This window comes from Lagenorhynchus albirostris, chromosome 2 (genome assembly GCF_949774975.1).
Source record: "Lagenorhynchus albirostris chromosome 2, mLagAlb1.1, whole genome shotgun sequence".
In the NCBI taxonomy this organism is placed as follows: Eukaryota; Metazoa; Chordata; class Mammalia; order Artiodactyla; family Delphinidae; genus Lagenorhynchus; species Lagenorhynchus albirostris.
In genome coordinates, this window is record NC_083096.1 from 57,635,295 (window position 1) to 57,659,023 (window position 23,729).

The 23,729-nt window shown below is 44.5% G+C and overlaps 1 protein-coding gene across 1 annotated transcript; it reads right to left on the reverse strand.

The window, feature by feature from the left end:
- Positions 1 to 782: 782 nt before the first annotated feature.
- On the reverse strand, positions 783 to 13,180 carry MYOCOS (myocilin opposite strand). Its single transcript, XM_060141842.1, has 3 exons — positions 13,102 to 13,180; positions 4,224 to 4,360; positions 783 to 942 (listed from the first exon to the last, which is right to left on the reverse strand). The coding sequence occupies exons 2-3, from the start codon at positions 4,316 to 4,318 to the stop codon at positions 783 to 785; spliced, it is 255 nt and encodes an 84-aa protein (XP_059997825.1). The 5' UTR covers positions 4,319 to 4,360; positions 13,102 to 13,180.
- Between the last annotated feature and the right edge of the window lie 10,549 nt (positions 13,181 to 23,729).

The following is a 23,729-nucleotide window of genomic DNA, read 5'->3' on the forward strand; positions in this document are numbered from 1 at the left end:
GTTCATCTGTCTTGTCAATTTTACTATTAGTCCAACCACCAGAACTCAAGAGGAATAGAGGAAATTTCCCCCTCCCCAACAGCAGCTGAGGACATTTCCCAGAAGTGGATTTGAATGATCACCTCTTTAATGCTTTCTGACTCTTCAGAAGACTCCTGTGGGTCCTTAGAAGCGCTCTGGGGAGTCTTGAGCATGAGACCTAACTAAGGTCCCTCCTCCCTAACTAAGCCACTCTGCGCTTGGCTGCTGTTGAAGTTAAGTTTCTTCTGTTAGAGTTTGAAATTCACTTGAAAATCTCCAAGAAACAAACTTTGAAAATTTCGTCCATCAATGTGAAATGCAGCCTAGTCGAAGCCCAGGAGATGCCACAAAAGGCCACAAAACTGTCACGTCCCAGGCTGAGGTTTGAAAACCCAAACCCCTCAGGGTTCTCTGGAGCTCAGATCTTTAAATTGAGATTTTCACTCATCCAGGTTTAGTAACAAACACTGAGGCCTGATAATTTTTTTTTTAATTCAAATACAACTGACTACCATAAGTGTTCTACCGTGTGGCATAAATTAAAGACCAAACAGAGACATCAGAGACTTGGCTTGAGAAACCAAAGATTACTCTAAGTGCATAAGTAAGGATAAACAATGCTCAACAGTGGTTGTAGGAGAAGAAAACTAGGAAAGAAAGAACAAAGATTTTCCAAGAGAGTCTTCAAAGCCAACCCCAGTGACTTCACGGAAACTTTTTTGGAGTTTTCTGTCAAAGTCTAGTTCAAAATGATTGATGTTTTAGGTGCTTAAGAAGGAAACTTTGGAGTCTTCAGTTGGAGAAGGAGGTGGGGCTGGGGGTACTTCGGAGCCAGCTGCACTAGGAGGACGAGCTTGTCCCAAATCCATATCTGAGGGTATCTCCCCGGCTTCATCACTTTTCTTGGTAAATCTCTCTTCTCTGGGAAGAAAGGCACACTGAATGTCATTTAAAGGTGGGATTTTTAAAAAGAACCCCCAGATCCCAGCACCTAAAGAGTACGTAGCATTTTGGAGGACATCTTGACTCACCTACCCACGTTTACAGAGCCATCACCTGGCAAAGATAAGATACACTCTATTTACACTTTGTGTGTCTGCTCTTCTCAGAGACAATTTAACCATCTCCACTGGTCCCATGGAACCAGTGTAGCTGGGGTCCACCCCTACCAGCCAGCTCTCTGTAGTTTCAGTCCAGGGCAGGCTCTCTCTGTCAATGTTTTATTTGCATACCAGCTATTCTCTGGCTAGTTCAGCCTAGGCTCACTTCAGCTCTCATTTCTGCCTAGTCACCCCCTGCCCCCCTGTCCCCACCTCCAGCCTGCCAGGTTCTCCTTCCCATCTGCTAGAATGCACCAGGCATCTCCATTCTACTCAGGTCTGGGCAAACCCTGCCTTCAAGGGAATAGGACTAGCCAGTTAAGTGATTAGAGATTCAGAATTAACTGTTCGCTGAATGAACACCTACTCTGGTCTAGGGACTTGGAAATTAACTAGAAACTAACTACATTCAGATTCTCAAGGACAGCTCACCCCTGTTAAGTTTTTCAGCTGAGGAAGCTGAGACAGAAGGCGATTTACCCGGGTCATATGGCCAGTAAAATACAGAACTGGAGGGCTTCCCTGGTGGCGCAGTGGTTGACAGTCTGCCTGCCAATGCCGGGGACATGGGTTCGAGCCCTGGTCTGGGAGGATCCCGCATGCTGCGGAGTGACTACGCCCGTGAGCCACAGCTACTGAGCCTGCGCGTCTGGAGCCTGTGCTCCGCAGCAGGAGAGACCGCGATAGTGAGAGGCCCGCGCACCGCGATGAAGAGTGGCCCCCGCTTGCCACAGCTGGAGAAAGCCCTCACACAGAAACGAAGACCAACACAGCCATAAATAGATAAATAAATAAAATAAAATAAAAAGAGAGATGGGTCACAAAAAAAAAAATACGGAACTGGAATCCAAACTCAGATTTCCTGATCACAAGTTCACTGCTGCATCTCCCAGTGAGAGCTGATGCCTAATGTTGCTGCGGGGATGTGGGGGAATGGGTAGGGGCTAACCGGGAAGGAAGCCAGGAGAGGCCCCAGAACTGTGGGATCTCTTCCTTCCTGAGTGGATTTTAGAACATAGTGACCACAGCACCCTGGAGACAATGCCCACTCCACAGTCTAACCAATGGTGTCAAATTTGCCATGCAGCCCCATCTGTAAAGGTTTAAAACTCCATACCTATGTTAACTAAGAAATTGTACATAATTTTTTAAATCAATTCACTAATATCTTACATCCCAACAAACTCTAAAGTCAAGAAGCACTGTGAACAAACTGGACAGAGGTCCCTATTTCAAATCAGTAATTTTTATTTTGAGCCAACTTGTCAGGTTTCATAAAATCATTATTTTTAAGCTCATACTATACCCACAGAACTCAGACCAAAAGTGTCAGCTCTGCCAATTGTTGTTTACTCATATCTGCATTATTAGAATGACTTCAACCCAGGTTTCTTGGCAGAAATTTGTTAGGCCACTTTTCTCCGTTGAGGGTTGCATTCATTAAGACTAGACACAATAGGGCTTCCCTGGTGGCGCAGTGGTTGAGAGTCCGCCTGCCGATGCAGGGGATATGGGTTCATGCCCCGGTCTGGGAAGATCCCACATGCCGCGGAGCGGCTGGGCCCGTGAGCCATGGCCGCTGAGCCTGCGTGTCCGGAGCCTGTGCTCCGCAACGGGAGAGGCTGCAACAGTGAGAGGCCCGTGTACCGCAAAAAAAAAAAAAAAAAAAGACTAGACACAATAACTTATAAGTCCACTTAACTCACACAGACAAACTGTAACATGTTGGCATTTGCTGCGAGTGAGTGAAGCAGTCCAGTGAAGGTGGCCTCCCTCCGGCTTTGCAGCTCCCGTCCTCCCATCTGGAAAGTCTCAATCTACACACAACCTCCTGACACACAGGGAAGGTGCAGCATCCAACCGAACATCAATTTCAATAGAGCTCAGTTTTCATATAAATTGGAGTCCTAATGTTTTCTTTATATACCTTTATATATGAGATGTCTTGGGCACCTGACTGGATCTGGGGATCTCAGACCAGAGAGAGTGCAGAGCATCCCACAGTGGCCATCGTAGGCTTGCCAGATTTAGCAAAGGAAAATACAGGGTGCCCAGTTAAATTGGAATTTCAGATAAACAACTTTTTTTTTTACTGTAAGTATATCACAAATATCACACAGACTTACTTAGGCCAAAAAAACCCCTTTTTGTTGTTCATCTAAAGTTCAAATTTAACTAGGCATCCTGTGTTTTATCCACTGAGCCTACAATCAGGGGAAGGTGTCAGGCAGTGGACTTGTTTGAGAACTCCAGCATGCAACTCAGGCAGCTAACTACTCCAAGGCAGGCAAACCCTCTCCTTTGCGCCAGATAAGCTGTCGAGGCCTCCCCTTTCTAAGGGCATGCTAGCACAGTCCTGGGCACCAGGTGCAGAGTCATGAAGGAGAAAAGCAGTCCTTGCAGGGAGCTTACAGCCTAGCTGGGAATGAGGACAAGCTTCGGGGAGTCCATGCTGTTCCCAAACTTTGCAAAGTCATGCATTTTTACACTGAGAGGGTACATCATAACTTCCAGCTGATTATCAACGTGATCCTCACTCCCCAGTCAAGAGCCACTGACCTGAAGTTCATCCCAGAGCCCTTATCATTGCCTATTGAAGGATCACGTGACAAGGGTCTGTTTCCCACAGTGGGTGACAAAGTGTTTTCTCATCTGTAAAATCTGCCTTGCTAGAGAATGGACTTGAGGATATGCGGAGCGGGAAGGGTAAGCTCTGACAAAGCGAGAGAGAGGGATGGACATATGTACATGACCAAACGTAAAATAGATAGCTAGTGGGAAGCAGCCGCATAGCACAGGGAGATCAGCTCGGTGCTTTGTAACCACCTGGAGGGGTGGGGTGGGGAGGGTGGGAGGGAGGGAGACGCAAGAGGGAAGAGATATGGGAACATATGTATAACTGATTCACTTTGTTGTAAAGCAGAAACTAACACACCATTGTAAAGCAATTATACTCCAATAAAGATGTAAAAAAAAAAAATCTGCCTTGCTGCAGTGGATGAATACATTTACATAAACCAGCATCTGGAGGCATTTTACGGCACTTGGTGAGGATCAGCATTTATGTTCCATCCTAACCCCCACCAGAGACCCCGGAAATACCTCATGGTCATGGTGATTCGGCGCTTGGTCACCTCGGAGGCCAGGTCTCTGTAGGGGAGGTTAATGCGGTTGCCCATGGAGCGTTTCTCTGCCATGGCCTTGCACTCAGAGGATTTATATTCACCGCACCTGTGAATCTAAAAGCACCAGCAAACATGCTTCAGGGGCTGGGACTGCTCTGCCTGGGTCCAACATGGCACGGTTTGCAGAGGACTTTCACTGCCATGTTCTCAGTGGGTCCTCCCTACAGCCCACCCCCCTCCCCCCATTCCCCAGTCCCACCCCTGTCATGAGGCATTTTCTCATTCAAATACCTGCTGTGGGGGAAGAGCAAGGTCCTCCCCACCTTAGATAGAACAGGTATTATTAACCCAATCTCGTGCTATGGAAACCAAGGGCAGCGATGGTTTCCCCCAGGGAACAGCTGAGGAAACGGAGGCCCAGAGAGGTGAACCGTTTCTCCCCAGGTTGCACAGCTGGGCCCTGTGGGTGCTGCTTCCCCTCTAACGAGTGCCACTTCCATGGAGCCCTTCTCTCACAGGGCTGTTTGGCATCACTGACACATGCAGAGCCGTCCTCTTCCTGGAGCACTTACCTTCTAAAGAACAGGAAAGGGACATAGGATTGACAAGGCTACTTATTCAGATATGCACCTGGCAGAGATACTGGAGGCTTGATATTGAGAAGAAAAATAACAGCAGTGGGACTTCTTTAGTGTCGGATGTGGGATATCCTTTTACAGTATTCTGTTTGGTAACCACAGTAACTCTGCAAGATAAGTTATTATGATCCCCATTGAGCCAATGGGGAAACGGAGCAGCAGAGAAATTAGGTAGCTTCCCCAGGGGGAATAGACCTAGAATCTCAACCTATGTCTGCCTGGCTTCAAAGACTCCAGTACAGAGTCAAGTGACTCTCCAGTTCTGCCTCGGTGCCAAGCCATTTCCAAAGGAGTAAGGGATGAGTCTTCATTCCTGGATACCTGGTCACACTTACGGGGTGACATGGCCGTTCTCAGAACGTGAGTTGCAATGGCCTGAGCTCGCCAGCCTGGTCTGCTGGCTGGAAAGGTTTGTTCTTAGGAGGAAGCCCAAATGACTCACCTTTTGATTCCAGATCAGCTCAGGATATGACCCTTTCCACACCTCAGCTCACGGTCTTTGAAGAAATGCCCTCATTCTGTGCAGTCTCTGTTCCCACACGTCAGTTACTCCACCGTCTCAGAGAAGGAAAAGTCTAAAACCACCACTACTGCCGCCAACTGCCTCCCAGACTTTTTAAATCCTCCTGTAGTCAATCTCTCTCAAGAGCTTGAGTTAATTGATTGATTTTTGCCCTTCAAAGGTAGCAGCTGGGACTTTCCTGGTGGTACAGTGGTTAAGACTCTGAGCTCCCAATGCAGGGGGCCTGGGTTCGATCCCTGGTCAGGGAACTAGATCACACATGCGTGCCGCAACTAAGAGTTCACATGCTGGAGCTAAGGAGACCGCGAGCTGCAACTAAGGAGTCCACCTGTTGCAACTAAGACCCAGTGCAACTAAATAAATAAATAAGTTAGCAGCTGACACAGATTTTCCCTGCAGAATTGACCTTGATGAGAAATCTCCAAAGATGTTGCAGCGGGGGAGATGGGTCTTGAGCGCAAAGCAGGGCAAGAGCCTTGGGCGACATGAGCAACGAGGAAGCACAGAAAGAGGCTGGAAAGCATGACCTGTTACTACTGACTACATTTAAAAAGCTAATTCATGTACAGCCGTCCTCCCAGCACCATCATAATAATTGATCCCACTCCTTCCTGATGACTCAGCACTTCTGCTGAGGCGGCAGGTGCTTTGACTTTGAAATAAAAGGTATTGACTGATTTCATGACTCTCACTTTTGAGCTGCATGATCTTGGGCAAGTAATTTAACTTCTATAAGCCTCGGTTTTCCTACCCGTAAAAGAGGAGTAATACTCATAGCAGCACTATTCACAATAGCCAAGATATGAAAACAAACTAAATGTCCATTGACAGATGAATGGGTAAAGAAGATGTGGTGTATACACACACACACACACACACACACACACACACACACACAATGGAATACTACTCAGCCATAGAAAAGAATGAAATAATGCCATTTGCAGCAACATGGATGGACTTAGAGATTATCATACTAAGTCAGAACGAATAAGACAAATACCATATGATATCGCTTACATGTGGAATCTAAAATATGACACAAATGAACCTATCTATGAAACAGAAACAGACTCACAGACAGAGAACAAACTTGTGGTTGTCAGTGAAGGGGGAGTGGGGGAGGGATGGAGTGGGAGTTTGGGATTAGCAGATGCAAACCATTATATATAGAATGGATAAAAAACAGGGTCCTACTGTATAGCACAGGGAACTATATTCAATATCCTGTGATAAACTATAATGGAAAAGAATTTTTAAAGAATGTATATATATATATATAATTGAATCACTTTGCTGTACAGCAGAAATTAACACAACATTGTAAATCAATTATACTTCAATTACAAAAAGAAGTAATAATCTCTACAAGGGCAGTTGTGAGGATTGAGAAAATATTTGCAAAAATCCCTAATTTAACCTTTTTTTGGCTTTTAAAATGTTTAAATTCGTGTTTGTATACACATACACACACACACATATATATACATATATATACATTTAGCCCAGGATGAATATGAATATGTGTGTATACTGCCCTTGATGTAATAACATGAATGTAAGCCTTTTCCTCACAAACTCAATTATATACTTTTTGAAAGTAGGAGCCCTATTTTTTTTTTAATTTTTTTATTTTTGGCTGTGTTGGGTCTTCATTGCCGCGTGCAGGCTTTCTCTAGTTGTGGTGAGCGGGGGCTACTCTTTGTTGCGGTGCACAAGCTTCTCACTGGGGTGGCTTGTCTTGTTGCAGAGCACGGGCTCTAGGCACACGGGCTCAGCAGTTGTGGCTCGCAGGCTCTAGAGCGCAGGCTCAGTAGCTGTGGTGCATGGGGTTAGTTGTTACGCGTCATGTGGATCTTCTCGGACCAGGGCTTGAACCCGTGTCCCCTGAATTGGCAGGCAGATTCTTAACTACTGCACCACCAGGGAAGCCCAGGAGCCCTATTTTTTCCCTCCCTCCTAACCCAGGCTTGGCACAGTGTTGAGTTCCTAGTGGGAACCCAACAATTACTTAAATTAAATCAGAAACTGCAATAGCATTGTGTTCCCATCTGCCTCCTTTAGCCATGTGATTACCAAAGTCTAACATAATCAAATTTCTCTATTGTGTTTGAATATGTCAGAAACAATTATTGGTTTGTTTTGTGTTTGTCTGGTGTTCTATTGGCCCAATGACTTTGGAGAACGAAGTCTGAGCTCTTAAGTAGGAACCCTTGGGAAGTTTGCTGTCGTCAGATATACCTGAATGATTAACAGCGATACAAACCTGGACAAACCCCTACCTCCATGCTAGCCATCCTTTATGATATTCCATACAAATCTAAAACATGTTTCTGAACCCTGACATCCAAACATAAAGTTGACACTTCAGATGTGTAAGAAGCAGCCCTGGTAATAGAGTAGTTTGGTGGTAAGAGAGTCGGTATTTCTATCCATTAACTATAATGAAATCACATTAGAAATTAGCTGCTACTTGTGAGATAACATGTGTTAAAGCTGGGGTTCATGAGGGGCACGACCAGAATAAAGACGCAGACGTAGAGAATGGACTTGAGGACACGGGGAGGGGGCAGGGTGAGCTGGGACTACGTGAGAGAGTAGCACTGACATATATACACTACCAAATGTAAAATAGATAGCTACTGGGAAGCAGCCGCATAACACAGGGAGATTAGCTCAGTGCTTTGTGACCGCCTGGAGGGGTGGGATAGGGAGGGTGGGAGGGAGACGCAAGAGGGAGGGGATATGGGGATATATGTATGCATATAGCTGATTCACTTTGTTATACAGCAGAAACTAACACAACATTGTAAAGCAATTACACTCCAATAAAGATGTTAAAAAAAAAAAGCTGGGCTTCAAAACATGGTCTACCTGACACCAAAGTTCACATATTTAATGACTGCGGTTTTCCACTCACAAAATAGAATAAAATGAAAACATGTATTCTCTAAAAAACAATAGAAAACTATACAACTACCAATATTACTAATTTTACAATAGGGGAACTGAAACTTCTCTCTTAGGCTCTCTCAGCTATGTGGAACAAAGACCAAGAGATAGGGGTTGTTGGGAGGATATGCACGCAAAAGAGGGACAGGAATGCTCCTGGAAGAACAGGATGGGTCACCCTGCTGTGCCTCCCAGGAAGACTTGAACTGGGAAAGCCAAAGTGGAGACACCTCTAGGGACTATATTATCTTGCCATCCCTACAGCTACAAAATTTATGGCTCTAGCACTCTACCCTGAACAGGATTCAGTTATTCTCAATCTCTGCAAGATGTATAAGCCGGGTATAATTTTTATAGGCATAGATGCCTAGCTGAGGTAACAGGATAATTAGCACTAACACAGGTGTGTGAGTCCCTCAAGTCTACTCAGCTCCCTTGACCCCCTCTCTAGTCTGCATTTGCTTGGCTGAGTGCCAACCTAAGTTACATTCACCTCTCTACCTCTTGATGCTACAACACACACCTTGATGACTACTCACTTGAAATTCATGACTGCAAACTTCAACTGGGTACTTATCTCACGCCTAGAAACCTTCTCATCTCTTCCCAAACCTCCAACCCTTCTTCCTAATTCTCATTTGCAGCTGAGGAAAACAGAGACAATCAAGAGAACTTCCAAAAGTACCCACCCCCCACCCATCTACCCACCTTCCAGCTTTTGTGCCATATTGTTTGCCTCTTCTCCCGTTACTATCGATGCCTTTTCAGAGACCAACGCTTGCACTCGGACACCTGACCCCATCCTCTCTCATCCACATCAGGTCTTCACTCCAGTAATCCTCTCCTCTTGAATATCAAATGTCCCCTCTCTACTGGATCTTTCCCATCAGTGTTCAAACATTATTTCTCCCATCTTAAAACTCTGTCTTGAATCCAGTTTTCCCCACCGCAAAACAAGTCAACAAAAATTTCTTGAGGAAGAGTTGTTTGTATTCATTGTCTCCAATTGCTTTCCTTCCATCCTCTATCAAATCCACGCCAGTGGTGAATTACCAAAACAATGCTCCTCTCACTCAGCCATCAGTAGCGTTTGAAACAGTAGATCACTCCCTCCCCCTTGAAACATTTCCTCATTGGCTTCCAGGACACCACACGTCTCCTGCCCCAACCTCACTGGTTACTCTTTCTTAGTTCCCTTTGCTTGTTTCTTTTCATCTTCCTAAACTCTTAACATTAGAGCATCCAAGGCTCGGTCCTTGAATCTCTTCTCTACTCTCATTTCTCTGTTGATCTCATTTAGTCACATCATTAAATTCCATCTCTAGGATGATGACATCCTGTCTGTCTCTCCGGATCTCTCTCCTGAACCACAGACTGATACATCAACTGTCCACTTGACATCTCCATTTTACTAATAAACACTTAACTCAAAACGCCTAAGAATCAACTCTTGATCAACTCCTTCAAACCTGCTCTACCTGCTGTCTTCCCCATTTCTGTTAATGGCAACCCCATCCATTCAGCTGCTTGAGCCTCAAATCTAGAAGTCATCTTTGTCTTATCTCTCTCCTCTCTCTCAAACTCACATTCAGTCCGTCAACAGATGGATTCTGAGCTCAACTTTTCAAGTTATATCCAGAATCCAGCCACTTCTCACCACCCTCACTGTTACCTGCCCTTGTCCGCAACTCATCATTATCCTTGGCATGGATAATTGCAAAAGCCTCCTAACTGGCCTGCCTGTTTTCATCCTTGCCCCTCCTTCAACACACAGCCAGAGCAATCCTTTAAAAATATGTCATGTTTCTCCTCTGCTCCAAACCCTCCAATGGCTTTCCATTTTTACTCAGAGTAAAAGCCAAAAACCCTTGCAATGGCCTTCAGAGCTTATTACAATTTGCCTCCTTCCCTCACTCCCAATTTCTCTGACCTCGACAATTGTTACTCCCCCTTTTTCTCACTCTGGCTTCCTCGTGTTCCTGAACACCCGGGGACACTCCCTCTTCAAGCCAGGCTTTGCACTTGCAGTTGCCTCTGCCTGCAACACGCGGCCCCAAATATCTACATACCTTGTTTCCTCTGTTCCTTCAAGTCTTCGTTCAATTTTGCCTGCACAGTGATGCCTTCCTCGTGTACTCCATTTAAAATATAGAAAAAAACACAGGTTTTTGCCTGCTATACTCCCTGCTGTATCTCAACACCTGAAACAACATCCAGCGCATCGTAGCTGATGCTGTGGCACATCATCCAGATCCTCTTTCTGGCCGAGGCACTCGTTTCCCCAGATGCTAGGAGTGTTGGCGGCTGATGGCTTTCAGGTGAGTCCCTCTCCAGGCATTGCTTTCAGCTGAAGACAGTTGCCTCAGCCCCTCCCCTAGAGATAAATGATAGCCCTCATCCCATGACTGACCAGTGTAGGGGTATGAATGCCCAGACCCATCCTACCTCAGGAGCTGCCTATAGAATCAACCGAGGCCTTTGTTGTAATTATCGATACATCGCAATTCAGCTTCTCTCTCCCATGGCTACTGATGCAGAGGGCACTCCCCCAATGAGCTTCCCGCACATAAATCTACATTTCAGTGTGTTTCCCAGGAAACTCAGTCTAGCACAGCAGGTGCCAGCAGTGGTCTAAGGAAGATGACTCTAAAAAGAGATTTTGGCTGTGGGTTACCAGGCAAAGAGAACCTTATCACTGACGGTATGTGGAGCATTAGCAGTCCCTGGCAAGCTGTAATGGCCAGTGGTTAAAATTTTCATTGATGTGCAAGAAGGAGGGAATATGGGGATATAGGTACACATATAGCTGATTCACTTTGTTATACAGCAGAAACTAACATTGTAAAGCAATTATATTCCAAAAAATTTTTTTCACTGATGGTGAATTGGGATGGGATTGTGTTGGAAGAGGATGAACTGGAAGGTTTAATATCTCAAGCTTTTCAGAGGCTCAGGGGAAGAACCAATTATAAGGACAATGCCTCTTTCTGACAAAGATGATGAAAGATTGGGGTCATTAATCAGCAGTTGAAGGTGAAGTGAGAAAGTCAGAGGCCTCTTAGGCAACAGCTTAGTTTCTGCAGCCAAAGGACAGAAGACATTGAGGATAAGGCTGAGGACGTAATTATAAAAGTAGCATTCCATGGGCTTCCCTGGTGGCGCAGTGGTTGAGAGTCCGCCTGCCGATGCCGGGGACGTGGGTTCGTGCCCTGGTCCAGGAAGATCCCACATGCCGTGGAGCAGCTGGGCCCGTGAGCCATGGCCGCTGAGCCTGCGCATCCGGAGCCTGTGCTCTGCAACGGGAGAGGCCACAACAGTGAGAGGCCCGCGTACTGCAAAAAAAAAAAAAAAAAAGTAGCATTCCAGAGGAGGCTGACTTCTCAGTTCCAGCAGGGCTGGGAAAAAACAGGATCCTGAGACTTTGGATGAAGAAAATCCTCAGAGGGCTTCCCTGATCGCACAGTGGTTGAGAGTCCGCCTGCCGATGCAGAGGACACAGGTTTGAGCCCTGGTCTGGGAAGATCCCACATGCTGCGGAGCAACTAAGCCCGTGCACACCACAACTACTGAGCCTGCGCTCTAGAGCCCACGAGCCACAACTACTGAGCCCACATGCCGCAACTACTGAAGTCCGAGCACCTAGAGCCTGTGCTCTGTAACAAGAGAAGCCACTGCAGTGAGAAGTCCGGGCACCATAACAAAGAGTAGCCCGCTCTTGCCGCAACTAGAGAAAGCCTGCACGCAGCAACGAACACCCAACGCAGCCAAAAATAAATAAATAAGTAAATTTATAAGAAAATCCTCAGGGCCTGCCGAGATGGTTTAGTCCTCCCTATTGGAGACTAGCACTCCTCTTGATTAAAGATGCTGCAGAGGCCTCTGTGTTGTAGGGTAACACACACACCCTTCAGGATCTCCATTCTGGCTGCCAGACCAATACCTAGAGTCAAGTCACCACATGGCCTGCCAGGAAACTGCTAAGGGACCAAAGGGACTATAGGAAGAAACAGCTACAGCACTCGGCTAACCTGTACCAGCTGGGCCTGGTATTAATCTACATTTGAGACCAGATCCTGTGAATGCCGGCTCAAGGGGGGTTTAGGAGAGCCCTGTCCTGCGATACATGTTTTAACTCCCCAGCAAGGACCCTGGGAGACAGTGCTCACCGGCTGCTATGATGGCTCTTGGAAGCTGGCAGTAAGAGATGGCCCATGTCCAATGAAGTACAAATTCCGGGATGGATGGTGGAAGGTAACACAAGGCTCAGAGAAATGGGCATTCTAGACTGGATATACTGTGTAGGTCAGAAAACCCAGTTGAGTAGGCTCTGGGGATGCACATGGCGGACATTCCCTTTACCAAAGGAACAAAGAATGTATTGCACAAAAGGGCTCCAGTGTCATTAGGAAGCCCAGGGGTGGCTGTCCTCCGTAGGCAAGGGCTGACAGTGGGAGATGCTATGATTGGAATTGGCCTTACGTATAGCAGCAAGCATAATAGATACTAAAGTAAGAGAGGTCAGGCGGTTAAAGATCAGGAACAGGTGGATAATGTTATCATAACCAGCAGCAAAACCAGAGTGGCAGCTGGGTGGTTTGGCCCCCACACAACTATAGAAGTGGTTCATAGAACACAGCCTTCCCAGGAATGGTGAAGAGTCAGTAAGTATTGCTCAGTTTCTACAATCAGATCAGTGCTGGATGATGAGGCCAAGGGCAGCCACCTTAATAACCCACACTCACTAAAAGAGAAATCAGGAATTTCCCCGTTGGTCCAGTGGTTCAGACTCCATCTTCCCAATGCAGGGCGCACGGGTTCGATCCCTGATCATGCATGCTGCACAGAGTGGCCAAAAAAAGAAATTAATGAATTATTTACAAATCAATAAATAAAAGAGAAATCAAGTTCTAGGAGGAGGTCCTTGCAATACCCTGGTGAAAGTGTATGATAATGATTCCTCATGGGGATCTAGGGCCATTTACCCAAGTAACCATACACTGGGAATTACCTACACATTTCGAAGATTTTTGGATACAGGATTCAAGTTGACGTTGATATTTAAAGTGCCAACATGGTCCTTCTGTTAGAGTTGGGAACACATGGAGTCCAGGGATAGAGTCCTGGCCCAGGTTTGAATCACAGTGAGTCCACTGGGTCCAGGACCTACCCAGTGGTCCTTTCCACATGCTTTCCATATGCTTTTTATGATTGGAACAGACGTACTTGGAAGTCGGCAGTCCTCTCCCATTGTGCCTCGGCCTGAGGTAGGAGCTGTTGTTGTGGGAAATACTAAGTTGCTAAATGAAAGTCTCTGAAACTGTCTCCTCCCAGTCAATATAGTAAATCAAATATCTTGTGCTGGGTGGTTATCGCCCTGATGGGTACCACCCTTAGAAATCTAAAGGGTGCAGAGATACTGGCTCCCATAATATCCCCATTTAATTCGCTCCTCTGGCCTCTACAATAAACCAGACTGAAGATTACTGCAAACTCAATCCAGCTGTAGCCCTAATTGTCACTGCTGAGTCAAGTAATACATTTGTTAGAGCAGGTCGATGTGGGTCTACCCCATCAGTGAAGTTTTTAGGGATCCAGAGATCTGGGGTCATGCCGTTCCATCACCTCCAAATTAAAGGACAAAATATTGCACCTTACACCTCTCACAAAAGCACAATTGTTGGATTCTGAGGCAGCATATTCCATACTTGGGAGTACTGAGTGACATGAAAGTCTGCCAAACTTGAGCAGGTTCTAGAGCAGGAAAGGCCCCTGCAGGTACAGTGAGGCAAGTGTACTCACTTGCCACTTGGTTGATAACTGACTAGAAGACCCCATCAAAGGTATTGATGACGGGAAAAAGATGTGTGTGGCAAGATACAGTAGGAAAATTACAATGCAAGACCATCTGCAATGGAGTTTTATGTATACAAGGCTCCTGGGAGAAACAGATCACCTGACCTCAGGACGCGAAGTGACCAAATGGCCAGGACTGTTCATCTTGAGCAGCTCTGTTAGGCCCTCAGGGTCGTAAGTTGAGCAGGCCCAGCAGCAATCTATCATAAGCTATATATCTAGAACTGGGCATAAGTAGGGCCCATGCTACAAGCAGGTGGCCCAGACCCCCATATCTTTCATTAATATTGCACAGCACCTCTCCCTCAGATCATCCCTACATTTGCATGAAGTGTCCCTTATGGTCAGCCTAGAAAGAAGGGGAAAACTCAAGTTTGGTCCCGTCAATGTAATATGTGGATGCAAGCCAAAACTGGATGGCTGCTGTGCTGTACCTCTTGTTAGTCGTGGCCCTAAATGATAGGGACAAGGGAAAATTGTCCCAGTAGAGTTTTAGGCAATTCATCTGGCCATTTACTCTGTGTGGAAAGAGAAGGGGCCCAAGCCAAGAATATCTGCAACCTCATGAGCAATGGGAGAAGACTTGGCTTGTTGGTCAGGAGCTTGGAAGGAAAAATGCCTGGAAGACCATCCAACCCTTTGGTGACTGGAACTGACCCATTCTGTATATGGGTTTGCCTTCGCTGCCTGCAGGACCTCCACTGGCACGATCAGAGAGCTTACAGAATGTGTGTTCTCCCCTCAAGGGTTCCTACCTCTCTTTGAACAAAGGAGCCCACCTTACCTCAAAGGAGATGTGGCAATGGACGCATAACCATAGAGTCCACTGTCCTATTGCATACTGTACCAACTAGAAGCTGCCACCCTGATAGTGCAATGGAATGGCCTTTAGAAGATACAATTGAGGCACCATCTTGGAGATAATACCTGCAAAGAATGCATGGGAGAAATATGCCAACATGAAAATAGCAAAGGAATGAATCAGCAGTTTGCAGATGTAAAGAGAAATATAAAGAGAAAATGTACCAATGGAAACAGTTGAAATGTTCTGATAATTACCCACAATTTCCATATACTAGGTCCACTGCCCACTCTTATCACAGACACCATTGAATTTATTTATTTATTCAGAAAATTCCTCAATATTTATTTTTTTAAATTAATTAATTAATTAATTTTGTCTGTGTTGGGTCTTTGTTGCTGTGCACAGGCTTCCTCTAGTTGTGGCAAGTGCAGGCTACTCTTCATTGCGATGCACGGGCTTCTCATTGTGGTGGCTTCTCCTGTTGCACAGCACGGGCTCTAGGCACACGGGCTTCAGTAGTTGTGGTGCACGGGCTCAGTAGTTGTGGCTCGTGGGCTCCAGAGCGCAGTCTCAGTAGTTGTGGCACACGGGCTTAGTTGCTCCGTGGCATGTGGCATCTTCCCAGACCAGGGCTCAAACCCGTGTCCCCTGCATTGGCAGGTGGATTCTTAACCACTGCGCCACCAGGGAAGTCCCTCCTCAATATTTATTAAAGGAAGCACTGTATGAAATAATTCTTGAGTAAAGGGGGAAATACAACCTGAAATTCCTGTTTGTTTTTTTTTAATTGGGTATAGTTGTTTTACAATGTTGTGTTAGTTTCTTCTGTAGAGCAAAGTGGAGTTCCCTGTGCTACATGGCAGGTTCTCATTAGTTATCTATTTTATACATATTAGTGTATATATATTAGTCCCAATCTCACAATTCATCCCACTCCCCCTTTCCCCCCTTGGTGTCCATACGTTTGTTCTCTACATCCGTGTCTCTATTTCTGCTTGCAAACCAGTTCATCTGTACCATTTTTCTAGATTCCACAAATGTGCATTAATATAGAATATTTTTCTCTTTCTGACTTACTTCACTCTGCATGACAGTCTCTAGGTCCATCCATGTCTCTACAAATGACCCAATTTTGTTCCTCTTTATGGCTAATATTCCAGTGTATATATATATGTACCACATCTTCTTTATCCATTTGTCTGTCAAAGGACATTTAGGTTGCTTCCATGACCTGGCTATTGTAAATTGTGCTGCAATGAACATTGGGGTGCCTGTGTATTTTTGAATTATGGTTTTCTCTGGGTATATGCCCAGTAGTGGGATTGTTGGGTCATATGGTAATTCTATATTTTGTTTTTTTAAAGGAACTTCCATACCGTTCTCCATAGTGGCTGTATCAATTTGCATTCCCAGCAACAGTGCAAGAGTGTTCCATTTTCTCCACACCCTCCCCAGCATTTACTGCGTGTAGATTTTTTAATGATGGCCATTTTGACCAGTGTGAGGTGATACCTTACTGTAGTTTTGATTTACATTTCTGTAATAATTAGTGCTGTTGAGCATCTTTTCATGTGCCTCTTATCCATCTGTATGTCTTCTTTGGAGAAATGTCTATTTAGATCTTCTGCCCATTTTTTGATTGGTTTGTTTTTTTGATATTGAGCTGCATGAGCTCTTTGTATATTTTGGAGATTAATCCTTTGTCCATTGATTAATTTGCAAATATTTTCTCCTATTCTGAGGGTTGTCTTTTCGTCTTGTTTATGGTTTCCTTTGCTGTGCAAAAGCTTTTAAGTTTCATTAGGCCCCATTTGTTTATTTTTGGTTTTATTTCCATTACTCTAGTAGGTGGGTCAAAAAAGATCTTGCTGTGATTTATGTCCAAGAGTGTTCTTCCTATGTTTTCCTATAAGAGGCAATTTTTTCCTCTGCATTTTTTTTTCCTCTGCAATTTTTGGGAATAGTTTCAGAAGGATAGGTGTTAACTCTTCTCTAAATGTTTGGTGGAATTCACCTATGAAGCCATCTGGTCCTGGACTTTTGCTTGTTGCAAGCTTTTAAATTACTGATTCAACTTCAGTACTTGTAATTGGTCTGAACATATTTTATGTCTCTTCATGGTTCAGTCTTGGGAGACTGTACCTTTCTACGAATTTGTCCATTTCTTCTAGGTTGTCCATTTTATTGGCATATATTTGCTTGTAGTAGTCTCTTAAGATCCTTTGTATTTCTGTGGTGTTGGTTGTGATGTCTCCTTTTGGATTTGTTTTCATAGGTCTTTTTTTTCCTCCTTTCTTCTTTTGTTCTCTCCTCTTGTGATTTGATGACTACCTTTAGTGTTATGTTTGGATTCCTTTTTCTTTTTTTTTTTTTTTTTTTTTGCGGTACGCGGGCCTCTCACTGCTGTGGCCTCTCCCGTTGCGGAGCACAGGCTCCGGACACGCAGGCTCAGTGGCCATGGCTCACGGGCCCAGCCGCTCCGCGGCACGTGGGATCTTCCCGGACCAGGGCATGAACCCGCGTCCCCTGCATCGGCAGGTGGACTCCCAACCACTGCGCCACCAGGGAAGCCCCCTTTTTCTTTTTTTGTGTGTATATCTATTATAGATTTTTGTTTTGCTTTTACCATGAGGTTCTTGTATAGCAGTCTCTATATATATGCACTTGTTTTAAGTTGCTGATCTCTTAATTTCAACTCCGTTTTAGATACCCTGCATTTATACTCCCATCTCCTCATGATTACTGTTTTTGGTATATTTTCCATCTAATTGTTCTGTGTATCCCTTAATTGCTTACTGTGGATACAAGTGATTTTTACTACTTTTGTCTTTTAACCTCCCTGCTAGCTTTGTGTGTGGATGATTTCCTACCTTTACTGTGTTTGCCTTTACTAGTGAGCTTTTCCTTTTTGTAATTTTCTTGTTTCCAATTGTGGCCTTTTTTTTTTTTCCACCTAGAGAAATTCCTTTAGCATTTGTTGTAAAGCTGGTTTGGTGGTGCTGAATTCTCTTAGCTTTTGCTTGTCTGTAGAGCTTTTGACTTCTCCATCAAATGTGAACGACAGCCTTTCTGGGTAGAGTATTCTGGTCATAGGTTTTTCTCTTTTATCACTTTAAGTATATCATGCCACTCCCTTCTGGCCTGTAGAGTTTCTGCTGAAAAATCAGATGCTAACCTTATGAGAATTCCCATGTATGTTATTTCTTTTCCCTTGTTGCTTTTAATATTCTCTCTTTAATTTTTGTCATTTTGATTACAATGTGTCTTGGTGTGTTCTAATGTGGGTTAATCCAGTATGACACTCTCTGCACTCTCTGGACTTGGGTGAGTGTTTCCTTTCCCATATTAGGGAAGTTTTCAACTGTTATCTCTTCGAGTATTTTCTCAGGCTCTTTCTCTCTCTCTTCTCCTTCTGGGACCCCTACAATGTGAATATTAGTGCATTTGGTGTTGTCCCAGCAGTCTCTTAAACTGTCCTTATTTCTTTTCATTCTTTTTTCTTTATTCTGTTCAGTGGCAGTGATTCCCACTACTCTGTCTTCCAGCTCTGATCAGTTCATATGCTTCATTTAGTCTACTATTGATTCCTTACAGTGTATTTTTCATTTCAGTTATTGTATTCTTCAATTGTTTTTTTGTTCTTTACATTTTCTAATTCTTTGTTAATAACTTTTATTTCTCGCTCTGTGCATCCATTCTTCTCCTGAGTTATTTGATCATCTTAACGATCATTACCCTTAACTCTTTCTCAGGTGGATTACCTACCTCCACATCACTTAGTTCTTCTTCTAGGGTTTATCTTGTTCCTTCATCTGAAACATATTCTGCTGTCACTTCATTTTGTCTAAATTGCTATTCGTATTTTTATGTATGTGGTAGGTTAGTTACATTTCTCGACCTTGGAGAAGTGGCCCTCTGTAGGGGACATCCTATGTGTCTCAGCAGTGCACTCCCTTATTATCCACCCAAGGGCCAAGGGCCAGCTGGTCCCAGGGTAGGGTCTGGCCTGCGTTTGCCGACTCTGTCTGCAGGCCGCAGAACTGTAGTTTTCTTGCTTCTGTTTGTCCCCTGGTGAGTGGGGCTGGTCTAGAGGCTTGTGCAGGCTTCCTGGTGGGAGGGGCCTCTATCTGCCCCTTGGTGGATGGTGCTGGGTCTTGGTCTTCTAGGGATGGTGGGCAGAGCCATGTCTAAGGACGTGTGTAGAGGTGGCTGTGCTCACGAAGACTTTAGGCAGCCTGTCTGCTGACGGGTGGGGCCGTGTTCCTGCCCTGATGGTTGGCCTGAGGCATCCCAACACTGAAGCCTACAGGCTGTTGGGTGGGGCCAGGTCTTGGTTCCAAAACGACAGCCTCCAGGAGAGCTCACACGGATGAATCCTCCCTGATATGTCTGCCACCAGTGTCTATGTCCCCAGGGTGAGCCACAGCTGCCCCCCACCTCCGCAAGAGACCCTCCAAGACCAGCAGGCAGGTCCAACCCAGTCTTCTATTGAATTACTGCTTTTGCCCTTGGTCCCAGTGCACGTGAGAATTTATGTGCACTCTTTAAGAGTGGTCTGTATTTCCCACAATCCTATGGAGCTCCTGCAATCAAGCCCTGCTGGCCTTCAAATCCAGATGCTCTGGAGGCTCCTCTTCCCAGTGCCAGACTCCTGGGCTGGGGAGCCTGATGTGGGGCTCAGAGCTCTCCCTCCTATGAGAGAACCTCTGTAATATAATTCTTCTCCAGTTTGTGGGTCACCCACCTCGGGGGTATGGATTTGATTGTATTGTCAGTCTGCCCCTCCTACTGGTCTCCTTGTGGTTCCTTCTTTATGTCTTTAGTTGTAGAAGATCTTTTCTGGAAGGTTTTAGTCTTTTTCAGTGATGGTCGTTCTGCAGACTGTTGTGATTTTGGTCTGCTCGTGAGAGGAGGTGAACTTAGGGTCCTTCTACTCTGCCATCTTGGCAGTTCTTCTATAACTTATCTAGTTCTGGAGGCTGAGGTCAGGGTACCAGCGTGGTCAGCTAAGTGTCCTCTTCTGAGATGCAGACTTATTTTATGCTCACATAGTGGAAGGGCTAGAAATTCCAGTTTTCTGAAGAGCACAGATACTAGTTTAGATTAAGCTATGTGGATTTAGCAAGGCATGAATCACTTTATTGCAACCTGCCAAACACCAGGCATAGTGTGTGTGGATATATGTGTGTGTATGTATATATATTTTATTTCATTTAATCAAAACCTGTGAGGAAGACTGAATCATTTCCGTTTTAGAGCTGGAGAAACAGACATAAGAGTTGGGATTTTCTTAGTAACTTCAAGTCCAGTGCTTTCATAGCAGTTCAGCTCAGTAGTTAAGAGCTTGTGCTTTGAGAATCAGAGACTTCCTGGACCAAATCCTGGCTCCTACACTTACTGCATACCCTTGGGCAAGTTATCTATGCCTCATTCTCCTCCAGTATAAATGAGAATAAAAATATCTTTTAAGGGTATTGGGAGGCATCAGTTGATACATGGTAATTAGGACAGTCCCTGGCACACTGGCATTTTCTGTTTCCTACTTTTATGCAGACATAGCAGGAGGACTAAGGAAGAAGCTAGTTTTGGCCACGTGTGGCCAGAGAGTGTTACTCTTTGTGTTGCCACTTTTCCCTGTGTTCTCTGGTCAAAATGTACTTGGGAGAAGCCTTTGTACTATGGATGTGGATGGGAACTTTAGAAGGAGTATGAACATGGTCTGGCACTGGTGGCTAGGTCCTGTCCCTTCAGTAACCTAAACCACCAGGGAAGTACCACTACTGTTTGGTCACACTGTCTCTTAAACTGTGAGCTTCTTGGAGGGTGGAATCATGCCTTTGGCTTTAAACATTTAGGACCTAGCAAGGATGATGCTTCCCATGTGTTAGGTGCTGCACAAATGTTTCTGGAATAAATAGGAGTGCCCGTGTGCCTTTCCCTATGGTTAGGAAGAGGATTGCTTTATGTGGGAGGCCTACTTGGCCAGGAGGGTTAAAACAAAACTCAAGCACCTGAACTATGCCCTGATTCTGGGCTGCTGAGGAAAAAAAGGTGGTAATGTCTATGAGAATTGTTTTTCCCCCATGAGGCTTTAAGCTGGATATAAAATTCTGGTAACTGAGTTGTTTAAGAGGGAACTTTATAACATCCATTTCTATTCCCAGGCTATAGAAATTCAAGACCCAATCAATCCCCCCAATGGGTATCACTATCAGCTTCTGTGGGAAGTGTGGCTTTACTCTTGGTACAATCGTCTTTTTGGCTTCTCATATTAAAGAGTTTGAGAGGGCAGCTCCTCTCTGGAATCAATTAACCTTATTCATGTTAATGCTTGTGTTTTGTAGCAGATGAATCCCTTGGCCAAAATTTTAAAGTAAAACTGCTTCAGTTGAACAGTATGTGTACTTCCAATTTGAAAACCACAACCCTAAGTCAGTAAACCACGTTATCATTCCACACCTAACAGTGTGAAATTAACTGAAATTGAACACTTCCAAATCTAACTCCAGCGGGCCAAGATACATCTGTCCATTCTTTTTCTGTCCCTCTACATCATCCTTGAACCTGAACCTAATACTTATTCATCTGGAACCTCAGGCCTGATTAATGAAATTTCCGCACTCTAATTCTCCACTGAATATTAACTCATTTAGGGGCTCCCTTTTCATCTCAGATGAACAAATTGTTGACTTCGCTTTTTTTGCTCAGAAACCAGTAAGACCAAAATTTACATATAATTCTACTACTTACTACCTAGTGTATCAAGAAATGGTGAGAAACAAGACCAGATTAGTATTACCTAAATACTTTTAGAAGGTTTTAATCATACTTAGAAGTTAAGCAGTATGGATATATGGCAGGGGAAGGGAGAGATTGACTGGAAGAAGACAGCTTGAGGGACCCAGGAAATAGAGGTCAGGTATCAGTGATGGCAACCTGAAAGACCTCAAGCTACCACTAGACTATGTTGAGGTAAGAACTGTCTTCTATATTCCCAGCACCTGACACATACGTAGTTGATACTTGACTCCTTGCCTAATTATAACAGAGCCTCATCGCTTGCTTAAACTCTCCAGTGCAAGTAAAATTTCCTTCTCCTTTGGTATGATATTTCCCTGTCCAGGGAAATGTGTGTTTTTTGACAATAATTCTTTGGAGTAATTCCATGTTAGAATATGGAGTTAAGTTGGTGAATCTTACCCAAACTTTTTTTAACCATTCCTAGATAACAGCCTCCTAGCAATAGGCATTAGTCAATATGTGTTGTCTATATTGCTTGATATCTACCAATTTTCACTCTAAAAAATTCTTGTCAAATTAGGTGTGGAAAAAACTGACGGAAAGTATCTGTAAAAATTCAAAGAAATTCTGTATTCGCCATATGTAAAAGACTCTAGCAGACATGTCAAAGAAATGGCATAGGCTTTGTCAAAAGGTTGGATGGAAAATAAATGTACACCTAAAATCATGCAATTAAAGTATCCATATTTTCTGATTTCCCACTCTAAACAGCCCCCAGTTCAGAAAGATAGATCTGAGGGCTTCTATTAAGAATCTAAGTGATGCCATGTCACGGTCACCCTACCACAGAAATAAGCTTTTACCCACTGTAACTCAAGAAAGGCTGAAAATCAATAGCACTCTTGGCTTAACATCTGTTGCCACCATCTTCTGGATATTCCAGGAAAACCAGTCACTAATTTGAGCACCAACAGCAGACCCAGCCCTACACCTGAGGGTGTGAGGACAAGCACACAGAGGAAGGAAAGGGGCCAAGGAACCATTTCCCTTTGGCAACGTAAAAGAAACATGCAAATGCTAAGATAGCCAGTGTAGCATGAAGACATCTTTGTCTAGTTCTTTTCATTTCACAAGCAGAAATTTTATGGCTAAAGTTTCTTAAAGCACCTAAAATAGAATTAAGATGCTTTTCACAAATAGGTCAACTGTGGTTAACTGCTGACTATGATTGGAATGGAAAGTGAAAACACTGAAAATGCCAAGAAGCAATGAAATATGATACAGTGGCAGCATAAAAAAATCACTGATGGGGACTTCCCTGGTGGTCCAATGGTTAAGAATCCGCCTTCCAACACAGGGGATGCGGGTTCAATCCCTGATCGGGGAACTAAGATCCCACATGCCACAGGGCAACTATGCCTGCACGCTGCAACCCGTGCACCACAACTACAGAGCCCATGTGCTCTTTAGCCCACGTGTCACGACTAGAGAGAAGCCCGCGTGCTGCAACTAAGAGACCAGACGCAGCCAAAAAATAAAAATAAAATGGATTATTTGCCTTAAAAAAAATCACCGATGACCTGTTAGAAAAGACATACCTCATATATTTAGGTTCTGACCATCTACTCTCAACTTTTTTAAACCTATGATATACTCTGATCCTACCTTCTACATCTTGCCCCCAACCAAGAGTATGTTGGAGATTTGCTTTCTGTAATTTATACTGTGAAAGCAAGTAAATTGAATGCCTTTTCAGACTATACTCATCTCATGCCCCAACATAGCCCCTGATCATTTTTCTATCATAGAGCACAATTTGTATTAACTAAGGACAAAATCATGCCCCTTCCCCCTTACCAGAATGGCTGAAGGGGCAGAAGGTTATGTGACCAAGTCTACTGTCAACCACTAACTGCAACATCTTTTGGGTTATCGTGTCCTATGTTGGAGAAGCCAGAGATAAGATTTATA

What these genes read in the sequence shown, in the direction of transcription:
- MYOCOS (XM_060141842.1), bottom strand. Translation starts at nt 4,318, where the DNA reads ATGGCAGAGAAACGCTCCATGGGCAACCGCATTAACCTCCCCTACAGA. An exon ending in CGAATCACCATGACCATGAG is followed by an intron (nt 943 to 4,223) that starts GTATTTCCGGGG and finishes CTTTCTTCCCAG; the next exon opens with AGAAGAGAGATTTACCAAGA.